This window comes from Alosa sapidissima, chromosome 15 (genome assembly GCF_018492685.1).
Source record: "Alosa sapidissima isolate fAloSap1 chromosome 15, fAloSap1.pri, whole genome shotgun sequence".
In the NCBI taxonomy this organism is placed as follows: Eukaryota; Metazoa; Chordata; class Actinopteri; order Clupeiformes; family Clupeidae; genus Alosa; species Alosa sapidissima.
Genome location: NC_055971.1, coordinates 30,256,148 through 30,270,098, shown reverse-complemented (window position 1 = coordinate 30,270,098; position 13,951 = coordinate 30,256,148). Strand labels below are relative to the sequence as shown.

General features: G+C 40.4%; 1 protein-coding gene across 2 annotated transcripts; it reads left to right on the top strand.

The window, feature by feature from the left end:
- The first annotated feature begins 2,174 nt into the window (after positions 1-2,174).
- On the top strand, positions 2,175-13,694 carry glb1l2 (galactosidase beta 1 like 2). Of its 2 annotated transcripts, none has more exons than XM_042063757.1 (19): positions 2,175-2,223; positions 4,932-5,106; positions 5,288-5,356; positions 5,555-5,650; positions 5,854-5,962; positions 6,516-6,608; positions 6,833-6,914; positions 7,183-7,247; positions 7,346-7,430; positions 7,796-7,933; positions 8,163-8,243; positions 8,444-8,550; positions 9,264-9,410; positions 9,495-9,566; positions 11,608-11,686; positions 12,054-12,141; positions 12,511-12,622; positions 12,805-12,921; positions 13,075-13,694. In XM_042063757.1, exons 2-19 carry the CDS (start codon positions 4,943-4,945, stop codon positions 13,183-13,185), a joined length of 1,815 nt encoding a protein of 604 aa, XP_041919691.1. In that variant the 5' UTR covers positions 2,175-2,223; positions 4,932-4,942; the 3' UTR covers positions 13,186-13,694. The 2 variants fall into 2 exon arrangements, with proteins under 2 accessions (XP_041919691.1, XP_041919692.1); XM_042063758.1 differs by lacking the exon at positions 2,175-2,223 and adding an exon at positions 3,178-3,214.
- The last annotated feature ends 257 nt before the right edge of the window (positions 13,695-13,951 follow it).

Here is a 13,951-nt window from a genome sequence, read left to right as displayed (position 1 = left end):
GATTCTTATTGTGTGTTAGCTTCACCTGAGAGCCTCGCAATCTGTTTCGTCTTACTTCTGATGTGGAAACACATCACCCTCAATTTACCAAGACATTAGCAGGTCCTTACCTGATTAGGCTGACCAGGTGCCACCTCACAGACCACCAAGCTAATCAGGCTGGGTGAGGAGTCCATGTGCAGTGCATGCAGGCACGGTGCGTGGTGTCATCATTCTGCAGGATGCACAGCTCCATCAGGTCAAATGAGCAATTACCACCTATAAAGGTGGCCTGAACAATTATACGTCATTTACGCAAACTGTCTGAATGATGAGATCTGAATGATGAACATCTGAATGTTGTGTGTGTGTGTGTGTGTGTGTGTGTGTGTGTGTGTGTGTGTGTGTGTGTGTGTGCGTGTGTGTGTGTGTTTGACCGAATGTAAGCCCAGATGACAGCTGTGGCTGGAATGGACCCTGCCCTGATCTGGTATGAATTTGGACCAGATTTGGCCCAGAAGTGGCCTAGTGAGTTACCAGCCCCTGGCAGCCAGCTTTACCAGGCAGTTCCGCTCCTGTATAACAAAAGCTCGCTCAGTATTACGGGACGTGATGGTCAACACTTGCACTTATAGAACCATGAGCTACTAAGAAGGCTGTAGAACCATGAGCCACTAAGAAGGCTGTAGAACCATGAGCCACTAAGAAGGCTATAGAACCATGGGCCACTAAGAAGGCTGTAGAACCATGAGCCACTAAGAAGCCTGTAGAACCATGAACCACTATGAAGGCTATAGAACCATGGGCCACTAAGAAGGCTGTAGAACCATGAGCCACTAAGAAGGCTATAGAACCATGAGTCAAGAAGGCTGTAGAACCATGAGCCACTAAGAAGGCTGTAGCATGAGCCAGGGCAATATTAAACACAGCATGTTGTTGAAACGGCTTGGGGCATTGTCCGTCACCCAGTCGGCAAGACTGTAGTGTGTCCGGGGTTAGAAATAACTGTAATTGTAAATACACCCCCACAAATGAAGACAAATACACACAGCACAAACTCTTTCTCTCACTTTACCTCTCACTCTCACTTTACCTCAGACACACACACACACACACACACACACACACACACACACACACACAGAGACCACAAATATATGTCTACGGAGAGACAATAATATCTAAAATGAACACATATACTCACATAAATGCACACCTCTGGAAACACACACATTTGGTGTGTTTGTGTCAGAGACCTTGCATTAGTCGTTAGATGTTCTGTGGGATTACGTAATAAATCCTCTCAAAGACACTCGACTGCCTTAGCACAGCAAGGACATCATTTAGCACTAAGCCCCAGTAACTGATTTAATGATGTGAAGATTTAGCGGCTTTACAATGTAAACTGAATTATAATCGCTTTACCCATGCAGAAAAAAACCACAACGGAGATTAAATGACAACATAACATTGTTAGTATATGCCATTTTAAATGACAACATAACATTCTTATTATATGCCATTTTAAATGACAACATAACATTCTTATTATATGCCATTTTAAATGGCAACATAACATTCTTATTATATGCCATTTTAAATGGATGACTTTGAAAGCTGTTTGAATTTATGTGATATTATTTATGCTATTACTGTAATATATATTTATATAGTATAAGCACACTTAATGTGTCAATCAAACTCTGCCCAGAATGCTACAATGTATTTTTATGTAACGCCGACCCATAGGAACATGTCTATTCACAACGCGTTGGTCTTCAACTTAGCTTTTCATTTAATCCAAAAGTCTAATTAGTTGGACCGACAGGATCAGGTCTCTTTTACTTTTGTCTGCTTTCTGACAGAAATCATTTTAGCTTTGATGTTTTGACCAACAAGGAAACCACAGTATTGTGTTCCAGCTGAAAAATGAAACTATGTAGTGCCTGTGTGTGTGTGTGTGTGTGTGTGTGTGTGTGTGTGTGTGTACAAGAGAGAGAGAGAGAGAGAATGCATGTATATTGTACACAACTACACACACACACACACACACACACACACACACACACACACCTACACACACATACACCTCAAACAAAGCCACACTTTGTTTGTTCTGCCGTCAATAGTCCTCTTGTCCTTGTTGTGTCCGAGCATTCTAGAGCGTGTCTCATTGATCTCATTCTGGTCTTTTTGGTACCAAGGCCCCAGCCCACAGCCCCACTGGCTTCAACCATATACAAGGTAAAGTTCAAACAACGTATTCCATTCCAATTATAATGTAATTCCTAATCAGATGCACTCTGTCTTTTAATTATTACATTTTTGAATTATTCTATTTTGTGTACTTTACTTTTTAAAGTTGTTAAACTGTTGTCCTTTTATGATTTTGTTTACTATTATTCTTTGCTTTTGTTTATGTAAAGTGCATTAAATTAATCCTGTGTATGAAATATACTTTATAAATAAACTTGCCTTGCCTTGCAACTATCTGCCAAAACTTCAGTCATGCCACAAGGTAGGTTCTCTGCTAATGTGAAATTGTCTCAGAGGCTAGTAAAGTTGACACAATGACTGATACAACCATGTGAATGAAGCTACAGTTGTGTAAAGTATATATTATAAAACAGATGTTTGTGGACCATAGTTAAATCACTACATTAGGATTGTATGATGCTTAAGGTGATGTTTGAACACACACAGGAATTTCTAGTTACATATTTATTAAAGGCTAAATAGAGCTGAATAGAGGACCAGGGGCCAATAACATGTGTGAGACATCCTCATCAGGTCATCCTGAATGTGCCATGATAAAATGAACACATATGTTTGTTTTTTCTCTATTGCTTTATCTCATCTGTTACACAACAAACAAACAATTAGCAGACAGGCTTAGTGTAATAGAAGCACTCTGGCCAATATGACACAATTTGTTTGCAAAACAGGTAAACTCATCTGTTTAACTTGTATTTAGCTAATACATTCTTTCAGAGTTGGTTCTATACTGTATGTTCATAGTTATTATTATGACCGCGAAGCGGCGGTCATATAGGTTTAGTCAGATTTTTTTTTTCCTTTCTTGCATGTCCAAATTTCCGTCAAGGATTCCCGGGACACTGTAAGACCGGGGTACACGAAACTAGGTGGGCATGTAAGCCCACATGGATAGCATGGAACCTCCTTTTTTTCGCTTTGATCTGTAGCCCCCCGCTGGACTGGACCCCCTGAAAGGAGGGTAGGGCAGACACAGTTTTCTGTGAATATCTCGAGAACTGTAGGGTTTAGGAGGACCACTTTTTTTTTTGTATGTTGATCTCAAAGGGCCATGTCAACCCATTCCATAACCACTCATTTCATGTATAGCGCCACCTAGTTAAACACAAAAAAGTAAAAATGAGGTGTTGTAATCGCAGGTATCTGTGACCTAACATAGTCAAAACTGCACAAAATTGGAAGTGTAGGATCATTATGACACCCTCTGAATGCACGCCAAGTTTCGTGGAATTCCGTTCATGGGGGGCCACACAATAAATTAATTTATGTTACTATACACCAACTGGCTGTAGGTGGCCGGAGACAGTTTTCTGTGAATATCTCGAGAACCGTAGGGCCTAGGAGGTCCACCTTTTTTTGTATGTTGGTCTTAAGGGGGCATGTCAACCTATCCCATAACCACTTATTTCATGTATAGCGCCACCTAGTTAAAAATTAAAAAGCAAAACATTAGGTGTGTTCATCACAATATCTCTGGCTGACATGGTCAAGACTGCACGAAATTGATCAGTGTAGGATCATTATGACACCCTCCGAATGCATGCCAAGTTTCGTGGACTTTCGTTCATGGGGGGCCTTACAATAATATAATTTATGTGTACATTTAGTGACCGTACACCAACAAGGATTCCCGGGACACTGAAAGACCGGGGTACACGAAACTTGGTGGGCATGTAACCCCACATGGATAGCATGGAACCATCGTTTTTCGTTTTGATCTGTAGCCCCCCCGCTGGACTGGACCCCCCGAAAGGAGGGTAGGGCAGACACAGTTTTCTGTGAATATCTTGAGAACCGTAGGGCCTAGGATGACCAATTTTTTGCGTATGTTTGCCTCCAGGGGTCATGTAATCCCATTCCATATGCACACATGTGCATAAACAGATACACACGCACACACATACATTCACAGTAATCCTACGTATGACACATACTCACACAGTAGACATTTATACGCATGCATGCACATGCACACACACAGGCACATAAACAGGCAAACACACAAGCACATGCACGCACACACACCCATCCACCCACACACACACATAAACATAAACATGTACACGCACACATGCACACAATTCAAGAATTTCTCAGAATTATGAACAGGCAAGATGGGGGTGGGGTTGTATAAAATGTATTTGTGAAATCTATGAACTAATGATGTTTTGGTACTTGTTGTCTAGCAGAAACCAGTGAGAATTGAGTGTGCATAATGCAATTCAGTGAGACAGTTAGAATCATATATGCCTTTCAGCGTGACTTATTTTTGTGGAAAACATGCGCTGGACTGGGCGGCAGTCATATTTTGTACCGCTCTGCGGTTCATCTAGTTATGTTGGTACTTGGTCTATCACTAACATTTGTATTTTTGATTTAGGCTATATAACTTTACTTTAAAAAGGTCACTTTGGTCAAAAGTGGTAACACTTTACTTGACAGTATCGACATAAGAGTGGCATGACACTGTGAACCCTATGAACATGAACCCTAACCCTAATCCCACGTTCATGACAGTGTCATGTCGTTCTTATGCCGATACTGTCAAGTACAGTGTAACCCAAAAGTGTCTGCTAAGAACTACGAACATAAACATGAACATAACATATGTTAATAGTACATCACCTAGGCTTGGAGTGGGATGTGGGGTTGATGTGCCTGACCATGTGCTTCTCCAGGGGAGAGAGCCATGGCAGAGAGACAGGGTCTGAGGGCCGAGTCCTGCCACTTCACCCTGCAGGGGGCGCCATTCCGCATCTTGGGAGGATCTATCCACTATTTCCGTGTGCCCAGAGCGTACTGGCGAGATCGGCTGCTGAAGATGAGAGCCTGCGGAATCAACACACTAAGCACGTAAGAGGCAGCAGTACACTTCTCTGAAAAATGACAACACTGGCTGTTTCCTGATGTAATGGCCTTTCATTGCAGGATACAACCTTCCTGAATTATGAATTTAAGAAACTGAACTGAACTGAATATATGAAGGTTCATAAGAGTCATAGCATCATGATATTCTCGCTATATCATGTCATAGGTATGTTCCTTGGAATCTACATGAACCAGAAAAGGGCCTCTTCAATTTCAAAGACCATCTGGATTTAGAGTGAGTGTTCAGTTAATTTGTGCCATCACACTGTGGCCTAATTTTGTAACACTGCATACAGTGTTTGTATTGTTGCCTACAGAGACAGACTAACAAAGACACAAACTGTATTAGCTTAGCTTGGCTTAGCTTAGCTCAGAGACACTGTGGAATGGCTGTATAGTTGGGGAGGGAAATAATCAGTCAGTCTTTCTCCAGGGCTTTCATTTGTCTGGCAGAGGAGCTAGGGCTGTGGGTCATCCTACGGCCAGGGCCCTACATCTGTGCTGAGTGGGATCTGGGGGGCCTGCCCAGGTGAGTTGGTGTGGATCAGGCTTGTAGTTTGTGTAGTGCCTTAGTGTGTGTGTGTGTGTGTGTGTGTGTGTGTGTGTGTGTGTGTGAAAGGACTTCACCCATTTTAACACTCATTACTACTCTTTGCACTATGTTCCATTCACAAAATGGAAAAACGTTCAGTCTTGTTCTGTAAGTCCTGTTTTTCATTCACATTTCTCCAGTTGGCTCTTACGTGACAAAGACATGAAACTGCGAACAACCTACTCTGGCTTCACCAGCGCTGTCAACTCCTACTTTGACAAACTCATGCACAGAGTCGCACGGCTTCAGGTGTGCCTTTTCACCATTTGGATTCAGCTGTGTTATCAGGAACATAATGCATAATGCAAAACATAATGCAAACATAATGCAAAACATTGCACAGCAATAAAGCAAAGATAGGACAGTGGCTTATACCACACGGTGCTTAGGATAAAGAGACTGCATATGTATGAGAAAATTATTCATCACATGCGACAATATCATTTTACATCAATCACATCATAGTGGTTACAACAGCACTAATCATTATGCCAGTCCAATGGCCTTCCAAACAAAGGCCCTATTGTGCATGGGTATAATGAATATTAATCATGTTAACTGTGAAGAGGCAGAACATGATCTTAAACGACCTTGTCAAAAAGAAATGATACAATAGCATTTATTGCATTTTTAGATTATCAGATTTGGCATTATGCCCAGTAGACTTCACAATGCACAGACTAAAAACACTTGATATGTTATGTGAGACTATTATTATCATTGATATTGATTCAGTGTTTTTGTGTGTGTGTGTGTGTGTGTGTGTGTGTGTGTGTGTGTGTGTGTGTGTTTATTACTGTAGTTCAGTAATGGAGGTCCTATCATTGCAGTCCAAGTAGAAAATGAGTATGGATCATATTTCAAGGACGACTCATACATGAAATATATCAAAGAGGTAAAAAGCATGATGCGAGGGATTCATTAATTTGCACAATGACTGAGTATCTGTCGACAGTAAAAATTAGAGCATGTCTACCTGTCTCCTCACAGACATTTGAAGTGAGCACAATTAACCTTGAAGATCCTTTATAAAGAAAAGAAAAACACTGTATACAAGGACAGCTGGTCAGCTTTTATGTTTATGTTTGTGGGTGCGTGTGTGCTGGTTTGTCCTAGTAGGCTCTCATGTCCAGGGGAATAACTGAGTTGCTCCTGACATCTGACAACAGGGAAGGCCTTCGGTGCGGTGGAGTGGATGGAGGTACCTATCATAGCTAGCTTGACGTCTGCATTATATATAATAACATAACAGAGTATTTTATGCAGGTGCATGAAATTTGTAGCCTCTTGAAAAGTATAACATTAAGTTATCTGTATCATCACTGACTGTGAATGACGAGACTGCTTGTGACTTGATTTAATATACTGTAGAGAGATGCTAGCATCAACATAATATTTAAGCTTGCGTGCCACAAAAAGACCCGAGTAAATACTACTCTGTAAAATGACTCCCATTTCATCCATCAAAGTATTGAAAACGATCAACCTCCAGAAACTTTCGTATGGAGCCATGCAGTCCTTGGCTGAGATGCAGGTACTGTAACGTCTAGTTTGGAATCTATACCATTCAACCACATCCAAATAAAAAATCAGAACCTCATTCCTCTCCTGTTTCCTCCTCTCCACCCATAGCCTGAGAAGCCCTTGTTGGTGATGGAGTATTGGTCTGGGTGGTTTGATGTTTGGGGCGAACCACACCACATCTACCCAGCAGAGGGTATGATGAAAAAAAACGACCTGAGATTCTAAAAAAAGAATCACAAAGAATGTATAGGAATGAACAAACATCAATCAATCAATCAATCAATCAATCAATCAATTAATTAATCTATCTATCTATATATCTTTCTATCTATCTATCTATCTATCTATCTATGTTCAGAAGACTCACAATTCCCATAATTTAGTCTGGGTTTAAGGGTATAGATATTAAGTATGGGGTCGGGTGTTTTGCAGGTGAGTCTATCCAAGGTGAAACTATGGTAATTTGATCTTCTCTGTGATTCTGAAGTAATTCACTGTGTAAAAGGCTGACTATTTTCAGGACAACTATCTGATCTCTCTTTCACACCGTGATCACAGAAATGACTGCTGTCATCTCAGAGCTTCTAGAAAGGGGTGCTTCCATCAATCTCTACATGTTCCACGGAGGAACGAGTTTTGGTTTCATGAGCGGGGCAGTGGATTTGGGGATTTATAAACCTCAGATTAGCAGTTATGGTATATTACTATTATATTACCAACTTTTTAAAACTGTTTATTATTCATTTTAAACTATTGCATTATTTTATTTTGTAAGTGGCTTTGGACAAAAGTGTCTGCTAAATTCCATAACCATAAACATACAGTATCCTTTCAGAGAAATGTTACAAATAACATATGTTACATGGTACATATAACTTCAAACTTGTATTTCATGATCTGTTAAAATAATGTTCTATCTTCCCAGATTATGATGCCCCTTTATCCGAATGTGGAGATTATACCCTAAAGTATCACTTGCTCAGGAGTCTGCTGACAAATTACCACAGTATGTAGGCTCTATAACCACCTTACTCATAGGACAAGGCTACCAGTACCAACCTCCAGATCTTTTATTAGAATAAAACAAATTTCTAAAGCTTGTTTTTCTAAGAACCTCCTCCTACGCTCACACTCTCTGTCTTTGTTACTCTTTCTGTCTCTCTCTCTCTCTCTCTCTCTCTCTCTGCCTTTGTCTCTCGCTCTCAGGTGAGCCTGTACCTGAGCCCCCTCCTCTCCAGGACAGAGCAGTGTATGAAGCTGTGTTGGTCTCGCAGCACATGTCACTGTGGGATTCTCTGCAATATGCTGAGAAGGTATGCTGCCGCAACCCCAGAGTATGGCATAGAGGGCTAACGTGCCTCGTTGCAATGTCTCAACCTTGACCTTTGACCCTGTGACCTGGAGTACTTAATCAGCTCATCAAGCCCTTCTAGTGAGCAAATGGGCAAAGTCCTTCAAGCTGCTAGATAGATAGATAGATACTTTATTGATCCCCAGGGGAAATTCAATTGCTCTTGGATGTTGTGTTTACTATGGTGTAAACTTGTCATTTCAGTGGGCCTATTAGACACCTGGACCCTGTGTGTTTGTGTGTGTCTCTCTCTGTGTGTGTGTATGTGTGAGAGTGTTTAGTCAGCCTGGACTAGGGTTTGGATTACATTTACCCCTCTTTGAAACCCTTACACACACACACACACACACACACACACACACACACACACACACACACACACACACACACACACACATGTACAATTACATACATGCACACTCACATTTTCACTGTAAATTGTCTTCCAGTATCAAAAACATTCCCTTCCACCTCAGTCTGCACTCTCCCTCTCTTTCTCACCCCCTCACCTAACCATGCACACACAACTGGACAACCAGTAGGCAGTATGCCTCCTGCCTATAGCAGGCTGAGGCAAAATACTTCCTCTTGTATCTAACCTAACGTCTCCTTAAATAAAACCTCTTGTGGTAAGTCGGAAATGATTCTATTGGCTACCCCATCTCCCCCTCATAGCCTTTCAAATCAGAGGATCCAATCAGCATGGAGAATCTACCTGTTCACAATAGCAATGGCCAATCATATGGCTACACACTTTATGAGACGACCATCTTGAGTGGAGGCAGCCTGAACTCTAGAAACAACATTCGTGACAGAGCCCTGGTAAGCCCTCTCATCTATGCACAAGGTGTATCATTTTACTATGCACAAAATATTCAGACGCTTCTTCATATTTTCCCACTGCAGGTATTTGTGGACAGGCAGTTTGTGGGCATTTTGGACTACAGAACACAAGAACTGGCTTTGCCTAAGGGAAAGGTATAATAGTCTAATGGAGCTCTCAGACAGGATGCAGTATGCATGCACCGTGCTTGCCACTAGGTTCAGCGTAAAATAGTTATCACCACTGTGGTGGGCGTGAGGGTTGAGCTGAACTAGCTGAGCCTGAGCACTGCTCTCCCATGCCCACATCCACGGCTGAAGTGCCCTTGAGCAAGGCACCTAACCCCTCACTGCTCCCCGAGCGCCGCTGTAGCGTAGTGAATGGTTTTCAGAGTGCAGCGGTGCCATTGATGTATCCTATCTGAAAGGAGCTTTAATATACAAAACAAAATAATAACCAATACTGATCATGCCAAAAGAGCCTCTCACAATCATGTGAAGGTATAGTTTAACCAAATGTTTAAATAAATGTTTTCTTGATATGATTACATCATCAATAAGTTAAAAGTAAGCAGATGGGGTGTTTGTACCTCAAGCCTCAAACCATAAGAAGCTCTCTCTCTCTCTCTCTCTCTCTTTCTCTCTCTTGCTCTCTCTGTCTCTTGCTCTCTCTGTCTCTTGCTCTCTCTTCTGGTTAATATTCAGTACCAGATGTGATGGTAGGCTGGTAGTGTGCTCATAAGTATGACCGACTGAAAGGTGGTAGATGGTAACATTGGGGCCTCTTTGAAAAACAAAAGAAAAACACACACACACACACACACACACACACACACAGATATACATTTCTAAAACTGATAGTTCCGGCCCTTGATTGTTGTCGAATCAGTGTAACCTACGGCCTCTCTGGGCTTATTGCTTATATATATATATATATATATATATATATATATATATATATATATATATATATATATATATATATATACACACACACACCTTGTAAGTGCATTTTTGTAAGTGCTCTGTCTGTGAACCGAACACCGTGGAGTCCATTATCCCGCTTATATACCACTGTTGCCACTTGCGCTGTGTTCATTTGCTGTTAATGTAAAAGTTTTAATCGCTAAAACTGTCTTGTTTGTAGAACTACTTCTTTCCGCCACATATCAACTCATTTCTCAACTTGCAGAACAAACTGCCATTACTAGTTCTAAAATATAATTTGCTCCATCTCTCTCATTGTCAAGCGGGCATAAGGATTCTGATGAACCTTAACTCTATTTAGCCTACTGTCATGTTATTAGTAAAGCCACCTTCATCATATGCTACAGTAATGCTCTGATGCAACATGACAGTTCATTTAAACTTCACAAGTTTGGCAAATTACAGTACATGAATGAACATGGCCAAAAAAGCGGAGCTACTTCATACAGTAGGTGTGCAAATAGCCTGTGATTATTACACGTTCTAAAGAATGCATGACAATGGGAAATTCAACCAAGCAGTACCAGATATATATGGTGGTATTTGTTGCTTTAGCAATGTTATGATGACCATATATTTATTTAATAAATGCTCTAAATGCCTAAATGCTCTCGACACCGCAGCATCAGTTTTAGGGTGAGCCACGGTCAAGTCAGCATCTGATCTCCAGACCCCCATAGTAGCTGGATCTACCAGCAGCCTCTGGCAGGCCAGGCATGGCCGTCAGTGGCCAGGGCGGGGAACAACAGCTCCATCAAGAGCTTCCCCCTTGGGTTATTGGTCATTATAACACTGCTAAAACAAACATATATATATATATATATATATATACTGTAGTGTGTGTGTGTGTGTGTGTGTGTGTGTGTGTGTGTGTGTGTGTGTGTGTGTGTGTGTGTGTTTTCTATATATGTACAGTTTATATACATTGCTAGAATAAGAGTGGTTATTTATTTTAGGTTGTGTGTGTTTGTTGTTGAACATGACACTTATGTACAGTACATAACACACATGTTATTACACACATGTTCTATATCCTAAGACTAATCGATCTTTGGCCTTCCTTGAAATTGACTTCTTTTTGAATGACAAGACATCCTGAGCATAAATATGGACTTATACCCTTTAGTTCTATTCTATGTGGTCTGTCCTACTACCATAAATATGGACTTACACCCTTTAATTCTATTCTATGTGGTCTGTCCTACCTCAGGATGCTAGAACCCTGAGTCTGCTGGTGGAGAACTGTGGCAGGGTGAACTATGGAGAGGCTTTGGATGCCCAACATAAAGGTAAACAGTAAGTGAGGGAAGCGAGGAGTACTCAAGTGAAGTATTACCATAATTTAATGAGCTCTCACACCAAGCCGAATGAACTGCCATCCAGTGAGCCGCTAGAGCTTATTTAAATTCAGTGCAACGCTGGCTCTACAGACACGAGTCATGCAGGTGGGCTATTGTGTCGAGCAGTGATTGTTCCAGTCAATTAATGGCACATTGAATATGACCATATTATTTAACTGTAAAGATTACTAAAAGAAAAACAGAAAAAACAGTTTGCATGTAAAATAGGTTTGATCTCAATGCAAAAGGTATTTGAGTGAGATTGCACGTTTGGTTTGCACATAATGACATATTATCTTTGTCTCTGTGTGTTCAGGCCTTGTTGGAGATATTTTACTAAACCACACTCCTCTGAAGAGATTTGCAGTGCACAGTATGGATATGACACCCAGCTTTTTAAACCGGTTTGTTTACTTGCTGTTAGTGACATGGTGACATCGTTAGCTAGTAGGTAATAGGTAACTAGTTAAATATTTGTATAAATAGTTAGGTAACTAGTAACTAGTATAGGTAACTAGTTAAATATTTGTATTTTAATACACATTAAAATGATATCACTTTAGAATGTTCATATTGAATAAATCATGATAAAGTTTGATCATTACTTTTATGTGCAAAATTTTGGTTCATGACTATCACAAAGCTTATGCACCAAGCCATAGTATGTGTATATTTTCTACTTGAAAAGCTAAGCATACAAGAAATCCCAGAATCTTCTAAATTGAATTGACTAAATTGAATTGTCATGTCATGCCTTCTGTGGTGCTTGTCAGTTCACACTCAGGGAAGTGGAACTCCATGACAGAGAGTCTGGTTTATCCTGGATTCTTCAAAGGCACCCTGCATGTAGATGGTGAACCCAGAGACACGTTCATCAAGCTGCCAGTAAATATGGAACTACAAGTGTTTTTGTTAGCGCACTCATTACATGGATGATGGAAGTACTATATAATATATAATATAATATAAGTACTATATAATATACTATATAATATAATACTATATGTATAAAACACAGTAACTACATAAACGGAAAGCTATTTCATAATTCACCCATTGTCCTGCAGGGATGGATGAAAGGAGTGGTGTTTGTGAACGGGAATAATCTTGGACGATACTGGTGTATTGGTCCTCAAAAAAATCTCTACCTTCCTGGTCCTTGGCTCAAGACTGGAAATAATCAGGTATGGTGAAGACAAATTATTAACCTATAATTACTCCTTGGGTGTCATAGGAGGTTAAACCATGAAAAAGTCTTCATTGCTATGTCTTCCTTCAGTTGAAAATATATTTAAAGTAAACATATTGCAGCCAATGTATTTCCTTTCTGTACCCAGATAACTGTATTTGAGGAGCAAAGGGCAGGTGGCACAATTGTTTTTGCTGAGAATCCAGAGCACGGACGAACGATTGATGTGTCAAGACATCCATTCTGCACCATCATTTAGAATAAAAAAATGTTTTTAACGGTTTGCTCCAAAAAGCAGCAATGAAAAATAATGTTGATCTGTTCTGTAGCCTACTAATTTATTTATCTTTCAATTGTAACCAGGAATAATATCCAATTATAACAGTGAGGCTGTCAGTCATTTGTCTTTTGTCCTTGAGGCACAGAAACTTTATATGGCCAGGTTTTAAGTAAATCATGTTCATTTTCAGTTACATGAATGCTATGATAGGCACAAATCAAAATTGTATTTTTGGTTCAGATAGCATAGTTTGCTATTTCAGCATGTTTAACATTGTGTTACCTCTGACATATGGCCTACATATGGCCTGTTATCTGTTATTTCTCAACCTGGGGCAGATATACAGACCATCCATAAACAAGGATTTAACTACAAAGATGTTTCTTCATTGTCCGGCCTGTGATTCTTTACAGTAATCAGGTTACACAACAACGCTGCTATGAATTTACTGTCAGTCCACAGTTGTCAATTCAATTCATTTAGTATTCAGTAGGCCTAATGTCACACTGTTAAATATTTGCTCCAAGTAAAAGCCCCAAACACTATACATTTCTGCAGGTTTAGTGACCAAAGTCCAGGGACGGGCTGCATGGGCTTAATTGCATATAGAGCAAAAGTCATCAGGCCTTATGTGACACCTTTGTTGTCACCTCTGAAGGGGTCACCTCAGCTCTCTCTCTCTCTCTCTCTCTCTCTCTCTCTGTCTGTCTCTCTCTCTCTATCTCTCTCAATCTCTCTCTCTAGC

Excerpts from the sequence above, each read along its gene's own strand:
- glb1l2 (XM_042063757.1), top strand. The coding sequence starts at position 4,943 with ATGGCAGAGAGACAGGGTCTGAGGGCCGAGTCCTGCCACTTCACCCTG. Across the intron at positions 7,934-8,162 it reads ACCTCAGATTAGCAGTTATG|ATTATGATGCCCCTTTATCC; the intron begins GTATATTACTAT and ends CTATCTTCCCAG. Across the intron at positions 12,142-12,510 it reads ACACCCAGCTTTTTAAACCG|TTCACACTCAGGGAAGTGGA; the intron begins GTTTGTTTACTT and ends GGTGCTTGTCAG.